Source organism: Rhinatrema bivittatum, chromosome 5 (genome assembly GCF_901001135.1).
Source record: "Rhinatrema bivittatum chromosome 5, aRhiBiv1.1, whole genome shotgun sequence".
NCBI lineage: Eukaryota > Metazoa > Chordata > Amphibia > Gymnophiona > Rhinatrematidae > Rhinatrema > Rhinatrema bivittatum.
In genome coordinates this window covers 128,599,780-128,623,842 of record NC_042619.1, presented here as the reverse complement: position 1 = coordinate 128,623,842, position 24,063 = coordinate 128,599,780, and the positions used below count along the sequence as shown (strand labels likewise).

At 45.0% G+C, this 24,063-nt stretch overlaps 1 protein-coding gene across 1 annotated transcript in view; it reads right to left on the bottom strand.

The window, feature by feature from the left end:
- The window catches only part of NUFIP1 (nuclear FMR1 interacting protein 1), an 85,761-nt gene that overhangs the window by 9,435 nt on the left and 52,263 nt on the right, over nt 1–24,063 (bottom strand). The window contains exons 8-9 of the mRNA XM_029602907.1: nt 20,793–20,921; nt 6,546–6,769 (exon numbers count right to left, since the gene is read on the bottom strand). Of these exons, the coding sequence (XP_029458767.1) occupies nt 6,546–6,769; nt 20,793–20,921 (353 nt within the window). The remainder of the gene's footprint in view (nt 1–6,545; nt 6,770–20,792; nt 20,922–24,063) is intronic.

Here is a 24,063-nt window from a genome sequence, read left to right as displayed (position 1 = left end):
CAATGGATCTCTTCTGCAACTGAATAAAATCGGGGAACCTTCGCATTGTGAGGTGCGGCCAGCAGGTCAATGGATGGGAGGCCCCAGCGATCTACTATCAGTTGAAAGGCTTCAGCCGACAACACCCAATCTCCTGGATCCATATTCTCCCTGCTTAGAAAGTCTGCTCTGACCTAGTCTTTTCCTGCAATGTGTGAGGCTGAGATCGTCTGTAGATATATTTTTGGCCATTCCACGAGGAGGTCTATCTCCAGAGACACCTGCTGGCTCTTGGTTCCTTCCTCTCTGGCGGTTGATGTAGGCTACCGTCATTGCATTCTCTGATATTATGCGGACCGCTTGACCCTGTAGTCTATGGATAAATTGCAAGCACGCCAGCCTCACTGCCTGGGTTTCCAGGAAATTAATGTTCCAGAGGGCCTCTTCCTCTGTCCAATGTCCCTGGGCCATGAATCCCTGACAGTGAGCTCCTCAGCCCAGGAGACTTGCATCCGTTGTAAGAACCAGCCAGTTCAGCAGGAACAGGGTTACACCCTTGTCCAAGTGAGCTTCCTGCAGCCACCACTGGAGTCGAGAACATACTTCCACCGGTAGATGAGGGCAAATCGAAAGTCTTGAGACAGGGGATTCCACGTTGTCAGCAGGGAGCATTGAAGTGGGGGTATGTGGGCTCTTGCCCATGGCACTACTTCCAAGGTTGCCACCATCAAACCGAGAACTTGGAGATAGCTCCACATCTTCATGCGTATTGGGTTAATCAATGGACGCACCTGGGACATCAACTTCCATATCCGTGTGGACAAAAGGAAGACCATGTCCTGCCTGGAGTTGAAATGGACTGCCAGATACTCCAATGACTGGGAAAGCTTGAGACTGCTCTGACCAGGTTTACTACCCAACCGAGTTCCTGAAGCAAGGAGGTCACCCTATTGGTCACCCAAAGACTTTCTTCCACAGACTTGGCCCGGATCATCCAGTCATCCAAGTACAGGTGTACCAGGATTCCTTCTTTTCTCAATGCTGCTGCCACAACCACTATAAAGGAAAATGTTCTTGGAGCAGTGGCTAGGCCAAAAGTCAGTACCTGAACTGATAATGGTGACCCAGTACGGCAAAATGTAGGAAGCGTCAGTGTTATTGATGGATTGGAATATGTAGGTAGGCCTCAGATGGGTCCAGGGAGGTTAGGAACTCTCTCGGTTGTACAGCCATTATCACAGAGCATAAGGTTTCCATACGGAAATGATTCACTCTTAGGTGACTGTTGACACTCTTGAGGTCCAGGATAGGGCAAAAGGAACCTTCTTTCTTGGGTACAATGAAATAGATGGAATAACGCCACATATTTTCCTGGGGCGTAGGTACTGGGATTACAGGCCTCATCCTGAGGAGCCTTAAGAAAGTAATCTCCACTGCCTGCTTTTTGTGCTGGGAATGGCAAGGAGACATCATGAATATGTCCCGAGGAGTGCTGTGAAATTCCAGCGCTTAACCTTCTCGTATGACTTCCAGTAGACACTTGTCTGAAGTGATCTCGACCCACCTTTAGTAAAAGAGAGACAGTCAACCCCCTATCTCCTCGTTCCGAAGATGGGTCAGTAAAATTTCATTGGGAGGTTTGGGACAATCCTGAACCCGAACCTGCCCCTCTCTTGGGCTGTCGACTATGAAAGGACCGAGTTCTTCCAAAGGGCCGAGACCTCTGAAACGTCGAGTTTCTGTATGGGCGGAAACGTTGAGAGCCCCTGGACTGGCCCCTCATAAGTGAGGGGCGCTGCAACTGCTTCTTCTTATCTTCTGGTAGCCGGGGGACTGAAGATTTGCTCCATTTACTGGCCAGTTTTTCCAATTCTTTTCCAAATAGGAGTGATCCTTTAAAAGGCATCATTGTAAGGTGTTGTGTCAGCTGACCAATTCCTCAACCATAACTGCTTTTTGGCTGCTACCACTGAGGCCATTCCTCTGGCTGAAAAACAGACTAAAACTGAGCCCATGTCTGCTAAAAAGGTGGTGGTAGGGTCCATAGCCGCTCTGGGGTTCACCCCCGAGTCATCCACCTCCTGAGAGAGAAGTAGGTAGAAACGCGCTACCAGGGAACAACAAGAAGCAATCTGTAAGATCGTTGCTACTGCATCAAAGGCTGTTTAAGGCTAGACTCCAACCGTCTATCATGCACATCCTTTTAAGGCAGCTCCTCCCTCCACTGGGATAGTTGTTTACTTCGCAGATCAGTGCATCCACTTTAAGGAAACGCAAATGTTCTCTCACTGCTGGATCAATGGGTATATAGAGGTTCTAATGCCCGGCCCCCTCTAAACTTGCTTCGGGGGGCATTCTATTCCAGGTTAATCAACTCCTGGATGGCTTCCAGTACTGGCGCAAAGCCTCTTGCTACTTCTAAGGAAATCAGAATGGGATTCTTCTTTGGTTCCCATCATAGATTCCACTCCAGGAATTCCCAGCGATTTCAGGGTCTGGGAAACCAAGGCCAGCAATTCATCTCTATGAAAGAACCGCAACATTGTTTGATACGATTCTAATGCCGGGAGAATTTCCCCTTCTTCCAAGGATTCTTGCTCTTCATCTGTGCCATCAGGGTCCCCACTAGGGATACCCTTTGGTCAGGCGGGGCATGCCTCAAGGTCTACCAACAGGAATGAGAGAGGGTTGGTTGGGATTCCATCTGGACAAGGGCGAGGAAGTAGACTGCGCCTGTACAAAGGCCTGCAGTCCCTGGAAAAATTCCACCCAAGAAAAGGCTGCTGGGTCAATGCCTAGCCCAGGGGGAACTGGGGTGGGCCCAGCCGAGTTTCCCTCTCTCATGGAAGACCCAGCCAAGGAGTTACTCAGATTCGGAGTACTTAAAGTTAAGGCTGCCAATCCATCATCTGAATGGGAGGAGCCGGGCTCAGCATAGTCCGGGGAGACCAAATCCCCTTGGGCTTCCTCACAGTGCTGACAAAAGTTGGAATCCAGGTCAGGCTGAGAAGCCCTACTATGACAAGCAGCACAAACAGCAAGGCGCTTATGTTTCTTGGCTGTCAGAGCCATTGGCGGCGGTAACTGTATGTTCAATCGGCTCATGCTTAAAAATTTATGTGCACAAATTTTGAGAGCACTTTGGCACAACGGAGTGCATGAACAGCCTATGCATCCAGCTTTTCTTGTATCCTGCACTTAGTTTATTATGTGCGCAACGCATGTGCAGAGCCGATGCACGTGCATACCGAAGTCCTATCGCGGGCAATACGAGACATTCAAAGACATGTGCACAAAATGGTGCTGCTGCGGCCTATCACACGGTGTGCCGACCAAGCTTAAAGCGTGGCCTAACCCACTGGGGGGCCGCTCAAACCCTCTTCTCTGAAGGTAAATTTTTTTTTTTTTTTTTTTTTTTTTTTTAACTTACCTGGGCTCAGCGTTTACCGGTTGAGTACAGAGATGGTCTCCAGCTGCAGGGGGAGAGGGCTTTGGCCATCACTGCCGTGCTCGGCTTTCTGCACCCGCTGCCTTTCAGCTGCTTGAGCAGCAAAGTCCAAACTGGGAACCGGCTACCGGACAAAGGCACACCTCTGAAGGATCTCTGAAATCATCTCATCAATTCTCAACTGGGGGAGGGACCTTTAGGTATTACAGCGGGAGAGCAGGGCTCAACCTTCTCTCCAATTTAAAAGTAGAATTTCTTCTTCCAAAAGGTACAGCGATCCCCCATGTCTACATCTGCTGGAGATGATGAAATACTGAAGGGCTGGGGTCACTGCAGGGGTATATCTAGGGTGATGTCAGCTTTGAATCCTGACTCAGTCTTCATCTGCTGGCGGGGGAGCACAACCATATGTCTACACGCTAGGAAAGTGATGGATTTCGTTGCAGCTGCCAAGGATATACCCAGACGGAAACACCCAATGGACTCAGTACATCAGCACCAGAAATTCCATCCCATCAAACTCTCCCCTGCTTCCCAAAGATGGTCGTAATGCTTTTATGTTTAAAAGCAAGAGCACGCCCGGTGGCAATATCCTGTTTCAGAAACCATTTACTTTTATGTCCTTTTTTTTAAATTGCTTGCAAACAGAACTGCTGTCAACTCACTAACCATGTAGACTGTGGAAGCCAGCAGCATGACCGTGCAAATTAAAAATATATATAATACTTCATGATTTAATGCAATATCAATTGCATTCAATTGATGTCTTCAAGGACATATGTTGAGTGCCTTATTCAGTAATAAAGATTTATTCCAAAGAAAGAGGAGAAGCACTTGCCTCCCCCTTCTGAAATGCTTACTGTTACAGTATGTTGCTTTTCCTGCTTGCATCTGTTCCTTCCTTTTAACTGTAAATGTTTAGTTACAATGGGTTAAAAACCGGCTACTTCCCTAGTCTTCTACTGTAGTGACAGAGTTAAAAAAACAGAAAATTCAGTTGAAAGAATAAACAAGGAGGGATCTCCTTTCTATTTATTTGACCTGGCAGCTTTGTCCTGCTTCTTTGTGCTTCCAGGGCTTTAATTCACAACTATCCAGGGCTCCCTACCCCCACCCCAACACAGTCTGGTTTTGCAGAGATGGTCCTGGGCTGGAGGCCATGCACCAGAGCTCCTTCTGGAATCCTGCAATCCTTGGCCCTGAATCCAGCCACTAGGTGTTACCCTTAGGCAATGACCAGAATGTCCTCCCCCGTCCTCCCCCCTACATCATCCCCAGCTCCGGTGGATCCAGGAGCAAAGATGCAACTCTGGCATCATGACAGGGATCTTCTACATGGCAGTGCACAGCACTTGCCACCAGGCCATCCCAGGGATCCGTTTTAAAGGAAAAATAGCAGGCTTTGTGTTTTGAAACAGTAGCTCCCTCTTTCTTCCAGCTCAGTCGGTGCCAGGAGCTTTCATTCGCAACTACCTGGGGATTTCTGCCCCCACCCCCACCCCCCCCATTTTAATAGATCCTCCCTTCCACCGGCCCCTAGTCTGGTCACTGCAGTGCTGGTCCCGAGGCCAGGAGCCTCCTTCTGGAATCCTGGATCATGATCTTTACATGCAGCCGCCCGGTGGCTGGATGACTCTCCTCCTTCCCCCAGGGGCGGTAAACGCTGGCCTCCAAGGCATTAGTAGCTGTTTTAGTTTGGCGGCACGGTCACACTGCTACTGCCTTCCGCAATGTACAAGATTATCAGTCTGGGCTGCTCCCGTGTCCATGGCGCCTGTGAGCAAGAGACCCACAGAAGAGATGGCCATTGATTCATGTTATATCACATCACAAAATGGCATCACACAGGCTGCCTGAACCAATACAATCCCAGCATAATGGAAACTGTGACACAAACAGATGATTAAGCGGTGCAGGGGAGGCTGACTAAAGGCAGTTAAAAATGAATTCAGAGGTAAACATTTTTAGCTGCCCTGTGCACCCTTGAAGCTCCCATGTTTCACACTCTGTCTGTCTCCACTCCCCTTCCCAGTTCCAATCTCTAACCCCCACCCCACCTGATGTGGTTAAAAACCAGAGGAAAGCTTTTGGGGCTACCTGACTACTGCCAGGGACCATTACACAAGAGGGAAACTGGAAATGGGGGTCAGAGAGAGGAGGAGGACTTGGATATTCAGCTAGCACCCCATGTCCCAGCTCACGGTATCAGGATTCCTGTGGACTCGTCACTCTCTCTACCCAGGCTCTCTCTCTATCATGGCCACCCCTCTCCTCCTCTTCCCTATCCCTGAAGTTGCTGCTGATCCTCTTCCCCATGGTTCCTGTTTAAAATGGAAGCATGAAGGATGAGACATGGAGCCATAGAGAGAGATCTTGCGTTCCTTTGTCTCTCTTCTGCCTCCAGCGCCATTGTGTGTCTGGATCTCTCTGGCATTCAGTGAATCCCTTTACAGACCCTCACCGCATACCACTGCATGCAACAGAAACTCCATGAAAAGGCATGAGCATCCTTTTCAGTTTTCAAGAGAATGTGTATTTAAACAGGGCTTTTAAACCCACAACTGAGGGCTTCATCTACTATTTGACAAGTTCCAGCTTACTGCGCTGATGCACTAAGCATGTGGTGAAGGCAGCACTGGAATGGTTTGGTGACCCCTCTGCCCTGGTACAAAAAGGGGAATCGGGAAGAGATGGGTGAGAGTTCAGGGTCTGCCCTCTCTCGAGAACCCAGGGCAGCAACAGGTAAGATACGCACAGCATCTACAGCGTGTTACATGCACCCTACTTTTCCCATAAAGCAGTGTTTTAATTAAATTTACCTCGATATACTGCTTCTTCCCAAACAGTCACTTGTTTCTCAACAAACCCCAGCCGGCCAGTCTTGCTTTCAGGATATCCACAATGAATATGCCTGTGATATATATTTGCATAGTGTGGAGGCAATGACTGCAAATCTCTCTCATTCTTTCAGAACCGACTAGAACTATTTGTAACAAACCAAGGAACCAATAAGCAAACTACAATTACAATTGAAGGAAAAGGCAGTGGGGAGGGAGGAGGGTATATCAACCAAGGTCTCCCCAGACAAGCCCTGTCGTAAGACACAGCGGCCACTTGCCATTTCCAGCAGCGTAGGTCGTCGCTTCAGAGGTGCACAGAGTGCCTTCTTTCCATCCTTGGCATTGCTTTTGTGCTGAACTTTGCTCTGCGCGCCTCCGGTCTTTGCTTGCAGGTGATTTTCTGCACCGCCCGCCGGGCCTCTGCTAGCTGGGCTGTTGGGAAGCGATCGCAGGATGCTCTTATTATCCTCTAGGGCCTTTGCCACAGTCTTGAGAGGAAGCTCTGCAGGAAAAAAAAAAAAAAGAAAGTAATTACCTGTAAGAACTACAGATATTTCCTATGATAGCTGCAGGCTGGAGGTATCCATATGCTTTGTTTTCCACATCAGGAATAATCACAATCTCCTAACTCTCACTAGAAGGCTGGCAGATATAAATATATATCTGTATGGAGATGTGCGTATGTGTGTTCAGATCCTCTGCAGAGTTGGGAACTACATCTAAATCTGGATGGCATATGATGTGCGTTTTGATCTCCATATCAAAGCCTCAATCAGACTCCACAAAGACGGCAAGGATATCAGGAGGAAGCAGATGCTCCAGCTCCCACCCCCTGCCGGTCGCCAAGCTTAACGACTTGAAAAGGGAAACTAAGCCCTTTGTATAGTCTGTCATTGAGTTTGTAATTGATATGGTATAGTACTGCTTCGCATGCCAACTTTTCATGCACTGTTTTTAAATTGCTCCATGTAAATTCCTTTGCTGGGCACAACTATGTAGGGAAGAGTCAGAAAAAACATGCTGGTCGCAGATATGCAATATATAAAATCGCAATAAGGGTGCGCGTTAACAAGAACACAGATGCCCACCTATGGAGGGGGGATGGGGAGGCACACGAGAGCTCATCCCACTCCCCCCCCCTTGATTTTTTGATACTATTTCATTAATTTTGTTTTTGTACATCCCTATATTTATGTTATACCTCCCCCTTTCAAAAACTCTTCTGCAGCCATACATGTCCCAGAAGGATACTTGGACCGAAGAGGAACAGGATAAAGAGTTTCAAACACAGTAACTAACCACTAGACTCTTGAGACTGGCAGCGCATAGCACAGAGAGCAAGTGAGAGTGTACTTCTGAAACACTAAAATGTACTTATTAGATGTTTTAAAGCAGGGGTCGGGAACCTTTTTGGCTGAGAGAGCCATGAACGCCACATATTTTAAAATGTAATTCCGTGAGAGCCATACTAACTACAACTCCCCACCCTCCTGACTCCCCCAAGACCTGCCAAATTAATTTACTACAACCCCCCATCCTCCTAACCCCGCCCCCCCCAAGACCTGCCAAAAGTCCCTGGTGATTCAGCGGGGGTCCAGGGCTCGCAGACAAATCTTTAATAAAAAAGTATAAATCTAACAAAACCCCCACCCTCCTGACGCCCCCCAAGACCTCCAAAATTAATTTACTACAACCCCCCACCCTCCTGACACCCCCCAAGACCTCCAAAATTAATTTACTACAACCCCCACCCTCCTGACCCCCCCCAAGACCTGCCAAAAGTCCCTGGTGGTCCAGCAGCGATCTCCTGGACTTGGGCTGTCGGCTGCCAGTAATCAAAATGGCATCGACGGCCCTTTGCCCTTACTATGTCACAGGGGCTACCGCCGCCATTGGTCGACCCCAGTGACATAGTGAGGGCAAAAGGCTGTCGGCGCCTTTTTGACTACTGGCAGCCGACAGCCCAAGTCCAGGAGATCGCTCCCGGACCGCCGCTGGACCACCGGGGACTTTTGGCAGGTCTTGGGGGGGTCAGGAGGGTGGGGGTTGTAGTAAATTAATTTTGGAGGTCTTGAGGGGCGTCAAGAGGGTGGGGGATTTTGTTAGATTTTTACTTTTTTATTAAAGATTTGTCTGCGAGCCAGATGCAGCCATCAAAAGAGCCATATCTGGCTCCCGAGCCATAGGTTCCTGACCCCTGTTTTAAAGTATCAACCTGTCCATTTCTGGTCTTCTTCCTGGGTCTCCTCTAGTTTGTTTTTTCTTTTGCTTGTTTATATTTTATTTATCTTTCTACACTTTTTTTCCATAGCCACACACTCATTGTTTTTAAAATAATCTCCTTTTAAGGCACTCTTTGGTTGTCTCTGCCCAGCTCATACTTCCAGGTCTGCCCAGATTCATCTACATTAATATGCTAAGAATGAACCTATAGAAGAATTTTTCGAGAACTTTAAGAGACCAATTCTGAGACTCCCTGTGGTACTTGCAGGCCAGCGGGCACTTTGTATCCCTGGGCCTGCAAGCCCATGTTAAAAAAAAAAAAAAAATCTCCTTGAGGAGTTCACCTTTGAAAATCCAGCAGCAGGATGGTGCTGTGGGAAGTATTTCCCCACATATAAGCTAAAGCAGGCAATGGGGTTTTTCCATTGATAAGCAAGCTGAATAAGCCATGACAAATGGGTGATGTCATCTGAATGCATCAAACTGACTCGTTTCTGCTAGTTAGTAGAGCTTTGAGCTCTACTGATCATGTGCGGGAATTCCCACGCAGGCATTGCCTTGTGATCCTCCTCACTCATTTTTTGTCCAAGCACAGTACAGATGTGAACTTAATCTCTCCAGATAATTTTTTTAAATATCTTCGATGTTTTTCTTTTTCTCTTCAGTAATCTTTCATTTTCAGTTGCCTCACAGCCCCTGCAGCACCCACAACAGCACTTTTCAGTGCTAGGAAAAAAAACAAACTTCCTGTGACGCTGGAGGACAGCCTTTCACCACAGAAAAATGCTTTATTCACAGTGCAGCAAAGCAATAACAGCATAAATCAAGACTTCCAACATTCCCAGTCTTGGCAGGATATCTGCCTCTCTCTATTCTAAGGCCTGCTCTCTTAATCCCCTGCTCTGGGAAATACTCTGGGACCAAGATTCCTTTCTGGGCTGTATATTAATTTATTTTAGATTTTTTTTTTATATTCTGCTTTTTGCACTTTTTCAGCACTTCAAAGTGGATTGATTACACATTCAAGTACTGTAGGTTTTTCCCTATCCCCAGAGGGCTTACAATTTAAGTTTGTACATGAGGCAATAGAGGGTAAAGCAGAGTTGCTTACCTGTAACAGGTGTTCTCACAGGACAGCAGGATGTTAGTCCTCACATATGGATGACATCATTAGATGGAGCCCAACCATGGAACACTTTTGTCAAAGTTTCTAGAACTTTGTCTGGCACCTACTGGGCATGCCCAGCAATGCACTGACCCTGCATCCAGAGGTCCCCCTTCAGTCTCATCTTATAGTAAAACATACATGCGAAAAATAAAATAAGAGAACGTAAATGAACCCAACTCCGCAGGGTGGCGGGTGGGTTTCGTGAGGACTAACATCCTGCTGTCCTGTGAGAACACCTGTTACAGGTAAGCAACTCTGCTTTCTCACAGGGCAAGCAGGATGGTAGTCCTCACATATAGGTGAGTACCGAGCTGAGGATGCCCGAGCAAAGCACCAAATGCACCCAAAGACGTGCAACAGACACAACAACAGAGGTGGAAATTTGTTTAGGAGGGCATCCTGAACGGGTCGGTGGAAGGATGTTGGGTAGTTAAACCGAAAACAAGTTGCGTAGAACAGACTGGCCAAAGATGGAATCTTGCCTGCCAGCCTTATCTAAGCAATAATGTGCTGAGAATGTATGAGAGAACTCCAGGTAGCAGCCTTACAAATATCAGCAAGCGGCACTGAACGGAGGTGCACTACTGATGTTGCCATGGCCCTGACCGAGTGTGCTTTTACACGGTCTTGTAGTGGAATGCCTGCTTGCTGGTAGCAAAAAGAAATGCAGTCCGCTAACCACAGGATTTCCCAATTTGATGGTATCAAAAGAAACAATTGAGTGGATTTCCTGTGGGCGGACGTGCGGTCCGGATAGAAAGCTATAGCACGTTTGCAGTCCAGGGAATGCAGAGCCTGCTCTCCTGGGTTGGAATGGGGCCTGGGAAAAAAGGTGGGTAGGATAATAGATTGGTTAATATGAAAGTCCAACACTACCTTCGGCAAAAATTTTGGGTGAGTGCGGAGCACTACCCTGTCATGCAGAAGGGCAGGTAGGTAATTAATGCTTGTAATTCACTAACTCTGCGAGCAGACGTGATCCGAAGAAGAAAAACTACCTTCCAGGTGAGACAGCGGAGATCACAGGAGTGGAGAGGCTCAAATGGAGGTTTCATGAGCCATCCCAAAACCACATTAAGATCCCAAGCAGGGACAGGAGGACGCAGTGGAGGTTTTAAATGGAGCAAGCCTCTCATGAAACGTGATACTAAGGGTTGTGTTGAAACAGAGACATTTCCTATACCCTTATGGTACACAGACTCTGCACTAACATGCACTCTGATAGAGGAAGTTTTTAGGCCTAACTCTGACAGGTGCCAGAGATAGTCTAAGAACCTCGCAGTGGAAAAGTGAAGGGGTCTATGGACATGGAAGAGCACCAGACCGTAAACCTCTTCCATTTAGAGCAACAAGACCTTCTCATTGAAGGCTTTCGTGAAGCCACTAGGACTCGGGATACAGACTCTGAAAGGTTAAAAGGTTGAAGTATTAACCTTTCAACATCCAGGCCATCAGAGACAGAGCTTGGAGGTTGGGGTGTCACAGATACCCTTCATTCTGAGTGATTAGAAGGGGATCCTTACCCAGAGGAATGTGTCGGCGTACTGACAGGTCCTGGAGGATTGGAAACCACACGGTGTGGCCAGTGGGGAGCTATCAGAATCATTAATCCCTTGTCCTGCCGGAGCTTCACGGGAGTCTTCGAAATGAGGGGAAGTGGAGGGTATGCATAAAGGAGACCACAGGCCCAGGAGAGGGTGAAGGCATCTCTTGGTTGCGAGTGGTGACTGCGTATATGAAAGAGCAGACGTTGTCTATCTTGTGGTTGTGGACCGACACAAAGACGTCTATGGTGAGGGTAACCCCAATGTTGGAATATCGCGTCCGCTTGAGAGACCACTTGTGCGGATGGAAATTGCGACAGCTTATCTGCCAAAACATTGTCCACTCCCGGCAAGTAGGTTGCTTTGAGGGACATCGAGCGGGAAAGGGCCCATGCACATATCTGTGCAGCTTCCTGACACAGGAGGTAGGAGCCCGTTCCCCCTTGTTTGTTGATGTACCACATCGCAATCTGATTGTTGGTTTGAATCAGGATGGCTTTGTTTGATAGGCAGTCCTGAAAGGCCTTGAGGGCATATCTGATCGCCTGTAGCTCTAGGAAATTTAGCGTTTGGCTTCCTCTGGAGACCGGGTTCCCTGAGTCTGCAGGTCGCCCACATGTGCACCCCATCTGAGGTTGGATGCATCTGTTAAGATAATTTGAGGATCTGGAGCCTGAAATGGAAGGCCTTGAATGAGATTGGAGTGGTGCATCCACCAGGATGGTGACAGACGGAACTGTTTGGTCACCTGGACAATGCTGGACATTGGCTGAGAAGCTTGAATCCACTGGCCCTTTAAGGTCCACTGCATTACTCTCATGGCGAGGCGAGCCATTGGAGTGACATGCACCGAGGACGCCATGTGACCCAGCAGTATGAGGAAATGACGAGCAGTTGAAGACACTCGAGTGTTCAGTTGATGAGCCAGAGATGTGATGGCGAAAGCGCGATCCTGGGAGGAAGGCTTTCGCTCGCACAGTGTTTAGGTCGGCCCCTATAAAGGATACGATTTGGGATGGAACTATCTTGGATTTGGGATAGTTAATTAGAAACCCTAAGGAAATCAGGGTGTTGATATAGTGAGACACAGGGAGGTTAGTACGCCCTGCTGAGTCGGAGCCCTTATCAACCAATCGTCGAGATAAGGGTAGACATGGACACCCTGATTCCTGGGGAAGGCTGCGACCACCACCAGGCACTTGGTGAATACTCATGGAGCGGACGCCAGACCGAATGGTAATACACGGTACGGGAAATGATGGGGGCCAACCAGGAATCGTAGATACTTGTGATATCTCTGATGAGCGGCGGTATATAAAAACCAATAAATAAATAATAAATAAAAATAAATAAGATGGAGCAATTGAGATGTGTGTGTAAGCTTCTTGGAGATCTAGAGAGCATAGTCAATCTCCTCTTTGTAGAAGAGGAAGTAGAGCGCCCAAGATTACCATTTTGAATTTTTCTCTCTGCAAAAATTTGTTTAGAGCGCGGAGGTCCAGTATCGAGCGTACGCCACCTGACTTTTTTGGTATTAGAAAATACTGGGAATAGAACCCTGCTGAGAGAGGGGCACTGGTTCTATTGCTCAGGAATTGAGGAGGTGTGAGACCTCCTGTTTGAGCGAGGGAGAGTGGTCGGACGTTCCCCACATCAGCCAAGGTGGAGAGTCCATTGGAATAGTCAGGAAATTTAGGTGGTAACCCTGAGTGACTACTGCCAGTACCCACTGGTCTGTGGTGACTGTATGCCAAGTGCTGTTGAAGTGGCAGAGCCGACCTCCGACCGGTATAGATGGAAGAGTCAAAACCCTGACGCTGGTCCAGGCTGGGAAGCTGGCTGAGACTTTTGAGGCTGAGTCTCCCTGGATTGACCTTTTTGGTAAGGTCTAGAAGGGAGTCCTCTAGAAGCCGGAGGATAAAACTTCCTTGGCTTATAGGCTAGCTGCTTAGAGTCACGTCTGAAATTTTCTTAGGGGCAGACGGGAATTCAGAGGGAACAGAATTAAGCTGGCGCAGAGTTTCTTGGTGATCCTTCAACTGCGCCAGTCTCTCAGATATTTTCCCCGAAGAGATTATCGCCCACACAGGGTAGATCTGCTAACCTGTCTTGAACTTCTGGTCTTAAGTCCGAAGATTTGAGCCAGGCTCATCTTCTGGCTCTAATTCCCGCTGCAGACACTCTAGAGGCTGTGTCGAAGTTATCATAAGCAGCGTGGACCTCATGCTTTCCCGCATCTAGACCTTTCTGAGCCAGAGCATGAAGTTGAGGCTGGAGTTGCTCTGGTAAAGAATCAGAGAAGTCCTGGATCCTTTTAAAAAGGTCTCTGTTATACTGTGTCATGTATAACTGGTAAAATGCGATGCGAGATATGAGCATGGAGCCATGGAAGACACGCCTGCCAAAGGCATCCATACCTCCAGGGAAGGATTTTTGTTCCTTCCCTGGAGGTATGGAGGAATGAGGTTTTGAATGTTGTGCCGCCTTCTGGGCTGATTCAACAACCACAGAGTGATGATCCAACTGTGACTTCTGGAACCCAGGAGCTGACTGCACGAGATAGGTGGCATCTGTCTTGCGGTTAACAGGTAGGACGGAACATGGGTGTTCCCAGTTTCTCTTCAGAAGATCAAGCAGGATTTCATGAATAGGGATAGACATGATCTCCTTAGGAGCATCAAGAAACTGGAGTACCTCCAGCATCTTGTGCCTAGAGTCCTCTTCCATCTGAAGCTGAAAAGGAACGGTTTCAGATATTTCCTTGATGAAATTAATGAAAGACAGATCGTCTGGTGGAGAGCGACGTCTTTCATCTGGGGGAGAGGGCTCTGATGGTAGATCATCCGAATCCTGGGATGAATCATCAGTTCAAGGATTGTAGGGCTGATCTCCAGCACCTAGAGGGTCTCCAGCAGGGAGAAATGGTGCTAATCCTGAAGGACTAGGCCGAGGAATCAACGGCATCGGGGGAGGCACCGACAGCATCGATGGAGGAACTGAAGGGACCGGTGACATCGATGGACGAGTCGGTGGTAAAATTCCAGACGGTGGAATGGATAACTGTTTCCTCATCATCCGATGACAATGGAATCGGTGTGGAGGTACTAGACCCATCGGTGCTCTTGGTTCCATCGGAGGCAGGTCACCGATCAACGCATCCAATCTACCCAGTAGCGGTGCGAGCACTACAGGAATCGGATTGGTGACTGGCTTGGGGACCGGTACCAGCGTCAATGGAGGTTGGAAGCCCTAAAGTGCTTTTCCGATGGCCTCTGGATCATCCAATCCAATTTCTCGAGGAAGCCTGGGGCATGGAACCCCAGCACCAGATTAGGAGGCAGCACTGGCATAGCCGGAGGGTCCACTGGTGAAGGTGGAATCGTGGATCCCGGCACCACTGAAGGTGGGGGAATGCCTCGGTGACCCGGTCACAGAAGAGGATGGGGCCTTTTCTGGACAGGGCTTCTTTGGCGGTGGCTCTGTCGACGTCGATGCCAAGGACGTGCCTGGATCGACGAACTGAGCCTTCCAATGCCGGTGTCGACGCTTTTCACGATGTTCTCCTCGGTCATTTTCTTGAGGAGGCGAGGTGTCCCAGTTCTGGCAAGAAGTCGCTAGCACCGGCTCAGACGACATCGAAGCTATCGATGGAGTCGGAGTTTTTAACTGAAAGAGAAAGTCCATCTTCTCTAAATGAGCCTTACTTCCCTTAGGGTTCATTTAGGTACATTTGGTGCAAGTAAGGACATTGTGGCCGGACCCCAAACAGATAACACAGACCCCATGCGAGTCAGTGATGGACATTGTTCGAGTACATTCGGAGCACTGTCGAAAACCCGGTGCCATGACTACAAAAATTTAGCCACTTGATAGCTGGTAGGCCCTGAAGGGACAACTCAACGGGAATCGACCGCAACAAGAGTAAAACCTTACCCTTTTGACCGCAGAGTATGGATATCGATAGGGGGACCCCTATGGGGTAGAATTTTTTGAAAATTTTTGAATGACGTTCCGTGAGGAAAATTCCTGTCAGGAATCTCCAGAGAGCTCCTTAACCCGCATGGCTACTGCTGCATGGAAAAAAGAAGACTGAAGGGGGACCCCTGCTGGATGCAGGGTCAGTGCATTGCTGGGCATGCCCAGTAGGTGCCAGTCAAAGTTCTAGAAACTTTGACAAAAGTGTTCCGTGCTTGGGCTCCATCCTGATGATGTCACCCATATGGGAGGACTACCATCCTGCTTGTCCTGTGAGAAAGTGACTTGCCCAAGGTCACAAGGAGCGACAGTGAGACTTGAACTCTGGTCTCCTAGTTCATAGCCCGCTGCTCTAACCACTAATGGATCAGGCTAAATGTTTGGTCCTGCTCTTTTAGAGGGGTCTGATATATACTCCTTTACATTTCATGCTCCTCAGCTCGATCTTCTCAGGTCAAAGACCTGTCCGTACCAGGATTACCTCTTTGGGAACAGGGAATGTCTTCTGGATTTCATCTAGCTGCTCAATACTTTATCTCTTTCTTAATTGTCAATAAGGGAAAAGTTGGATTATAGCCCATGGACTGGCTTCCAGTCTACCCTCTATTCCCAGGCAGACCTGACTATCTCATCTTCCCCTTGGGTACTCCCAAAACTATCCAGATTATGCTCTCTGTTCTCTTCTAGTGGAGCTGTGGAATCCTAGGAACCTCTTCTACAGTAGGTGGAACTCTTATCCATAGCAATCTCTAAATACTGGAACTGATTAATATTTAAGATGGCTCCAGACAAGGACCCAAAATGCTTTTAGGTCAATTTTGAGTGAACCACCCTGCTGCCAGGATGACCAGGGTCCTCATAGGCTTACAGGAAAGGCCTTATGTCATTCCATTAAAAACCACAGGGGAATCTACTGTCAGTGGATTTTTAACATCCAAAGAAGCTTCGTTTCTTCAAAAATCTCCGAAGGGTCCCATTTTTTTTACATATCGCCCAAATTCCACAAATGCTTGGTCAATTCCCCAGGCCACCCTATAGTGTCTGGTAGAGATTCCCTTCTAGAACCACTATTGAAGTTTGTAGACTTTTTCCTTGCTCCATTTGTACCATCTTTACCCTCATATGTCAAGGATTCTCAAGATATGATTATATAGCTTGAGCAAATATTACTATTGGTGGCTATTTTAGATGCAGAAGCCTTTACACAAGTATCCCTCAACAATGAACCATTGAAGTTAGCACACTGCATTCAGACTAACATCCTCAACCCCACCAGGATCCCACTGATTTTTTAGTTCTTTTGCTAGAGTTGGGACTAAAAAGGAATATTTATGCGTTTGATCATTGTTTTTACCAACAAATCTGTGGTACTACCATGGGAGCCACAATGGCACCAGATCTTGTGAATTTGTGTATATGAGGGCCTTTGAGGACTCTTGGCAGTCTAATCATGCCTTTCAATCACAATTGGTCACATTGAAATGCTAAACTGACAAACTTTTCCTGTTATGGAAAAGGCCCCCAGTACCAACTTTTGACCTTTGTTCAGTGGCTAAATTCATTGGATCTTCATTTGAAGTTCACGGCAGTAATTGATGAGAAGTGGATCTCACATTTAGATTTACTTATAAAGAAAACTCATGATGGGTTTAAAACCTCTTTACACCATAAGCCTACTGACAGCAAGAGTTTACTTTGTTTTGAAACTGCACACCACAGGGCATTAAAAGAAAGTTTGTCCACTAGCCAATATTTTAGACTTCACTGTATCTGCACTACCCTTGCAAATTATCAAGCAAAAGCCAAGATAATGTTTTTTTGACTAGAGGTTACTTTTTGACAGTGGTGCACAGACCCTAATTGCAGGCCAAGTTTAATCATCGCGAGTGACTCTTTTTGAAACCTCAAGAGAACACAGATAGGCAGATTACTTGTGTTTACCATTCTTATCTCGTGCCAATGGAGTAAGGGCTTCCAATCAACATTAGCACATTTTACAGCTACACTCAGTTTTTCAGGAGCCTCCCCATATAGCTTACACTAGGGGCACTAATTTGCTCCGATTTTTCTAGACAAGGGACAGATATGTTGTCCAATGTCACCCTGACTTGGGTTGTGCACGAGCCTTGTGGTGCTTGTTCTGTATGTTCAGTTTCTTTGTGTACTGATACACTATTTCCTGTCGGCTCAGAGGATCATTATTTTGAAACATCACACTACTTGACAATTTTCCTTGTAGTGTACATTATTCGCTATCCCTGTATGAAATTCTATGTTGGTAAAACCACTAGTGCAGTGAATATCAGAATGATAGAATATAAGAGCTGATTAAAACATCAATGCTTAACAGCTCCCTTGGCTTCACACTGCTTAGAGCAGCCTCTCAACCTTTTTACTGTGGAGGAACCCTTGAAATAATCTCCAGGTCTCAGGGAACCCCTGCATAAAAATTATTATATCTACAGCTTATGGCACATTAGCGTGATCAGTAAGTTGTAGATATAATAATCCAATAATTGTCAGTGTGCTTTTGAATAGGGAATGATTTTTCTGTGCATCTGTTTATTTTGGCAGCCTATACGTTTTGTTTAGTTCCCCCTCCAAAAATGTTAAAGACTCATCTCTTTTATAGGCCTATATATGCATAAAAAGTGTTATTTCTGAAACTAAAAATAGAGAATGAAATTTACTTCTGTAATGTGAAACCTGTGCTTGTTTGTTGCTGCATAAATACTTAATTCTGTCTCGAACTTGAGAGAAGCACACAGATTTCATCTTCAGTGGAAATGGGACATTTTCTTACTCCTTGTTAAACAAGAAAAAGCTTGCTCAGGCATGTAAGAAGTTGAAATCCTCGGCACAATGTTACTGTGAACAGTAGGATGGCACACAAAAGTTGAAAAAAAAAAAACCAAACGTTTTTTGAATCATGATCTCTTGTGAAACTCCTAGCAATCTCTCAAGGAACCCTGGTTCTGAAAGGCTGGCTTAGAGCTTTGTCATAGTTTTCTTGACTTACAGCTTTGTAGGCTTGATCTACTTAGAGACTGGCATGGTGGGAATCTGCCTGGGAAACTACTCAGATTGGAGCAACGTTGGATATATTATTTACGTACCCTGGCCCCTGATGGATGGAAAGCAGAACTCGACTTTTCAGTGTTTCTGTGACTTTCACAGTTTGCCATTGTTGGCATCTTTCCTTGGGACACTACTTTGATCTTAGAGTTCCTGTACCTTGGGACTCTGATTTGAATTCCATGGGAATGTTTTTAATTCATGAGATTTTTCATACATTTTATAGTTTTGTGTGACCCTTATTTTGATATTAGGTTTTTGGGATATTGTTTGCAATTGCTTTAAAGATCATGCATTTTGGTGTTTTCATAGGAACAGTGATAGTGATATCATCAGCGTTTAAATTCCACGCTCATAGGAGATCAGTTGTCCCTCTGGAGGATCCCTCTAGCTGAAAGATTTGCGAGATGGTGGTCTGAACGAGATCATGGCTTTCCAGTTAAATTTCTTTGTTTACAATTTCCCCCGAAGCAACAGAATATGAAACATTGGCTGAAGGAGTTTTATTTGCATTTTTAAAAAAAAGAGACATTAAAAAAGAGCAAAAGACAATTTGACAAATGACACAAGACTAGTTTTATAACTTGGATGGTCGAGAAGAATGAGTGTTTTGAATTTGTTACACATACAGACTTGGCTTGCTGACACCTTACTATCGCAACATGATTATCATTTATATCACTGTAATTAACTAGTGCATGTACAGTACACATGTACGACTTTTTAGCCTCTTCCTTTTGTTACTTGATTTGGCTGAAACGGTATTTTCACTTTTTGTTTTTGCTATTTTCTGAAAACCTACAACAAAATAACACTTTAGGGACCTTGAGTAAGAAACAATTTCTTATCCAAGTCTGCTAATTTATTCCACTGTACCTCAGTGCCTAAAAATTAATTTGAGTTAAATCAGTTACAGCAGTTTGAGAAATGACATGAAGCAGCAATTCAAATAGGCAGAAGCAGCTGTAATTAAGACAGCAGCCTTGGCTTCTCATCAGAACCAATGAGTCCTATTCTTTTTTTTTTTTCTAATGCATTAAGAAAAGGGTTATTAGAAATGGAGATATGAAAACAACAAAGATAGTCTAAATATTTACTATTCTATGTTCTCTTTGTTTGGTTGTATGCTAATTTGAGAAGAGACTTTGGCGGTTATTGTATGTGTTGATTGGCAAACCTTTTTTAAACCCAGCAATGCTAATTGCCTTTACCACATCTTCTGGCAATGAATTCCAGAACGTAATTGTGTGTTGAGTGAAAAAGTATTTTCTCAGATTTGTTTTAAATGTGCTGCTTAGTAACTTCATGGGGTGACCCCTAGACCTCTATCATATCACCCTTCAGTCATCTCTTCTCCAAGCTGAAGAGCCCTAACCTCTTTGGCTTTCCTGCATAGGAGAGTCATTCCATCCCATTTATCATTTTGGTCTCCCCTTCTCTGAATCTTTTCCGATTCTGCTATATCCTTTTTGAGATGTGGCAACCGAAATTGCAGATCATATTCTAGATGCAGTCCCAGATATGTGATCCCTGTGATCTGGAATTATTTTTGTTGAAAAAGCCTTAACCCTCAATTCAAATTTTGTCTTAAACAAAATTTATAATTATGTAGGGAGGAGTAAAAATACCATTGGGAGTTAGTTTGATTGCCCCTTTCCTCATTCCCCCGTAGGAGGCAAAGTTTGCCTTGGCTAATGCCAAGGTTCTCTGTTTGATTTAAAAAAAAAAGTTTGGACAAATTCCTGGAAGAAAAGCCCATAAACTTTTATTAACTGGTTTCCATTGCATGCAAATCTTTCTTAGGCATATTCATTGGGGATATCCTGAAAACCTAACCTGTTTATAGCCCTCAGAGGCTAGGAGTGAATATCATTGCCTTAAAAGCTGCATGCATGGAAAGGCAGGGCTTTAGCTGAACCTAAAAGGCAGGGCTTGATCGCTACCTTTCTATGCTCTCAATTTGCTATTCCGGAATTCATAATCACTGAATGAACAGATTTTCTTGAAGCAGGAACTATACAACTCCCAATCTCCTTTGGTTGGATCGTATTGCACAAGTCACTTTGGGAAAGAAAGTCTGAAGAATTTATTGCACCAAATGATTTAATTAAAAAGCTGTGTGATTTGGTTGTTGGGGAAAATATGAAAAAAAGAAAAAAGGATGTCATGTTATGCTCCTGTTCTAAGAGATATGTCTGTTTGTTACATCTGAAATGAAGATATATATATCTATAAAAAAAGTTGCTTCTGAACCATCTGATGCAAAGCCAGACCTTTCAGAGTGAACCTAAAGTTAATCTTTCCATAAAATGCATATTTACATTATTTTCAGCAAACTGCTGATGCTGAATTTCTTTAAAAAACTTTCAGTATAACCACCAACAATGTAGCTGATTACTAATCCAACAAGTGTGTGCTTTTATACACACAACCCCCAGAAACACACAAAAGATAATTTCACTTTTTGGTATCAGGCTTTTTTCATTTCATTTTGGCTGCTTATATTGGATATAATTCTAAAGGTCAAATCTACCACTTACCCTCTGATTCACTCTCGCTATCTGAGATGCCGCCATAGTTGGTCATCAGTGCGCTGAGGCCCGACGTAACTTGCTTTGGAACAACAGCAAACTGCGACTTCCGGTTTACTGCTTCATCCTTCTCGGATTCTGCAAGGTTAGCCAAGATGCAAGGTTAGCCAAGATCTTTTCAGCAATTCTAAGAGGGTTAACAATGTCACAGCGGCCCAGCTATGCCGGCAGTAGCTTGACATACACGCCATCTTATTAAATGGATGCCTGCCAGTTTGATGACATGATAATTCATCAGGAGGAATGATTTTGAAGAATGATACAAACTGTCCTTTATCACCTATAGCACTAAATCCAAAAGAGGTTTGGAAAACTGGAAGGGAGGAAAAAAAAAAAAAAAACCCCACCCCACTATGCACACTTTTATGAGTTGATAAGCAGTCAGGTTAACAAGTTACAGATGACTCCTCACATAGTAGATCTGATTGTGACATCAGTTTGCATGGACCAATGGCATGAGAAACACTCCAGGGAAGTCATTTGAAATACTGGTGTGAACACAGCTGCCTCCAGGGCCTTCAGAGGAGCAGCTTAAAGGGCATCTGTAAACTGAAGACTTGGGAACATTTTTAACTAACTTTGCGTGAGTAATACTAGTTCTGAAGTGCTGCACAGCACAGAGAGGATACAGTTCTCTTTGAACAGTGCTGTTCAAGCTTCATTCTCTCTTGGAAAAAGGGGGGAATGAAAATCCACGGTCCTGTTCTTGCTTTGAAAACTTATAAATTATGACAGAAACCCCAGTAAACAAAATAAAATACCAATTTCACTTTGCATCACATTGGCTCTGGTTGCCGATGACTCCAGTTCTCAAATAAAAGGCTTTGTTATTGCACGCAGGCAATACATAAGAGAGGGCATTTTTTTTTCTGCTTTGATAGGATTTCAGTCTGTGATGGTAAATGGCAGGGTCACAGCATAATCATTCCGGAGGTGAAAAAAATGATTCATGTTTAAATCTGGAATTTTTATCTTCTTTTTTAATAAGCCTTAACATTTCAAATGTACTGTGATGAAACCGTATCCATGGAGATATGCAAAAAGAGGCAAGAGCTTTGTTCATCAGCACTCTGTCCAGAGACTAACCCAAAGTCCTGCTGCAGCACACACACTGCAGCATCTCTAGGAGACAATACAAAGCTCTGTAAAAACTCTACCATCTTCTCTCCCTTCAGCTACTCAATGTGCTTTCATTGTAGGATGCAAGCCCAGCATGACAGAGCCCCCCCCCCCCCCCCCAAGAACGCCTCAGACAGGATGAGATCAGAGAGGAAAAGTCCCTCTACCTGTCAACTTCTTAATGGACTAAAACAAAGAAAATGACAAGACCTTTCATCTTGTCAAGCGGCTATTAGTGGGTGGTTATCAGATAACTTTCTGAAACTTCATGTAAAAGAGAGATGGTTCACATTCATATATATCAAAACCAAGAAAGAACCAAAAAGGTCTTATCCATAAAGACCAAAACACAACAAAAAGACCCTGTCCGTATAAATTTATAAATGCTATGCCAACTATATTAAAATTGTAGAATGCCGCATCAGCAAGCCAGACAACGGCAGTAGTATAACTTGCCGTCCGGACTAATCGTCACTTGCGGCGTGTATATTTCTTATTTGTGGAGAGGCAATTGCAGAGACGTTCGCGTCCAGGAAGAAGGTTTGTGCTGTGCACTTCTTGAAGATAAGTAATTAATCGATTATTCCTTTTGGCAAAGTTTATATTATTCGTTTTTTATATTGACAGCAGTGTCCTGATTTTCAACTCTAAAATACTCCTGACGAAGCGATACTGTGATCGCGAAACACCGGCTGTTGTCGGGATTTCAAATGTCAAATTATATCATGGGACATATATGTGCTTTTGTTAAAACTGCGGACTTTAAAAAGATTAATGAAAAAAACTAAAAAAACTAACAAATAAGAAATATACACGCTGCAAGCGACGATTAGTCCGGACGGCAAGTTATACTACTGCTGTTGTCTGGCTTGCTGATGCGGCATTCTACAACTTTAATATAGTTGGCATAGCATTTATAAATTTATACGGACAGGGTCTTTTTGTTGTGTTTTCACATTCATATATCACAGATGGAGAGTTTCTACACTTTGACTATGCCGGATAACAAATCAGCATCAATTAGGAAAGAGGTACATAATTTAGGCATACTGTTTGATGAACATTTATCAATATAACCACAACTTTGCACCATTATGAGGATGTGTTTGGGCCTTTTTAGACTCATTTTCCAGTTAAAGCCCTATCTTAAGGGAAAATATCTGGTTAAAATGGTCCATGCCTTGATTTCTTCAAGTATGTGCTCTGTCTGCATATTAGTGCAAAATTCAGTGGCCCATGATGTAATGAACTGTACGTTATGGGACAGAATGGCATTGCTCATGAAAATTCTCCACTAGCTGCTGGTGGAATCTCAGATTAAATTTAAATTTCTTTGCGGGATCAGGGTACCACATTTCTACAAGAGAAGATGAAATAGTATTTTCACTCCTCTCAGGGAGTTTGGTTCATGGATCCAATGCAGAAGGATGTGTGCTCGATTTCCATGAGGCAACAAGCATTTAGAAATTGTGTACCATGTTTATGGACTCATTTACCAATGGGCATAGTGCTGACCTCCGATTACAGTTGTGTGCACAAGTTTAGACACTCGTAGTCAAATTGTATGTTTCAGTGAATCTCTAAATGAACAGAAGCTGGCACAACCTCTACATGGTTCAAAGTTAAACAGCATTTTTCTGCAAATTTTTCTGCATAATTACTATTTTTGCCATTTTTTTTTTTTTAGATTCAAAATAAGAAAAAAAAAGTGAATATAGCATTTGAAAAAGTTTTGTGCATCCTTTCAGCGAGTACTTTGCAACACCTCCTTTGGTATAAATAACAGCTTCCAAATGTTTCCTGTAGCCAGCTACGAGTCATTATTTTTGGTCTGCTTTCTTCTGTTTGCCTTCTGGCTTCGACAGACCGACTCCCAGTGTTTGGATGGGACATCCTCAATAAGTTAACCATGGGTGATGTGGAAGAGGTGCTCCTTCCACTTAGAAGAGTGCTGGGAAGCTGCTATACTTGCAAAGGAGCTGTCTGGTGGACAGGACTATAAGCTACGTTCCAGGCTCTGGATACTGAAAATCCACACAGCAGTTTTCTCCACTAAGGAACTTTAATTCTAGCATTAGAGCTAAATTTCATGTCAAGCTGA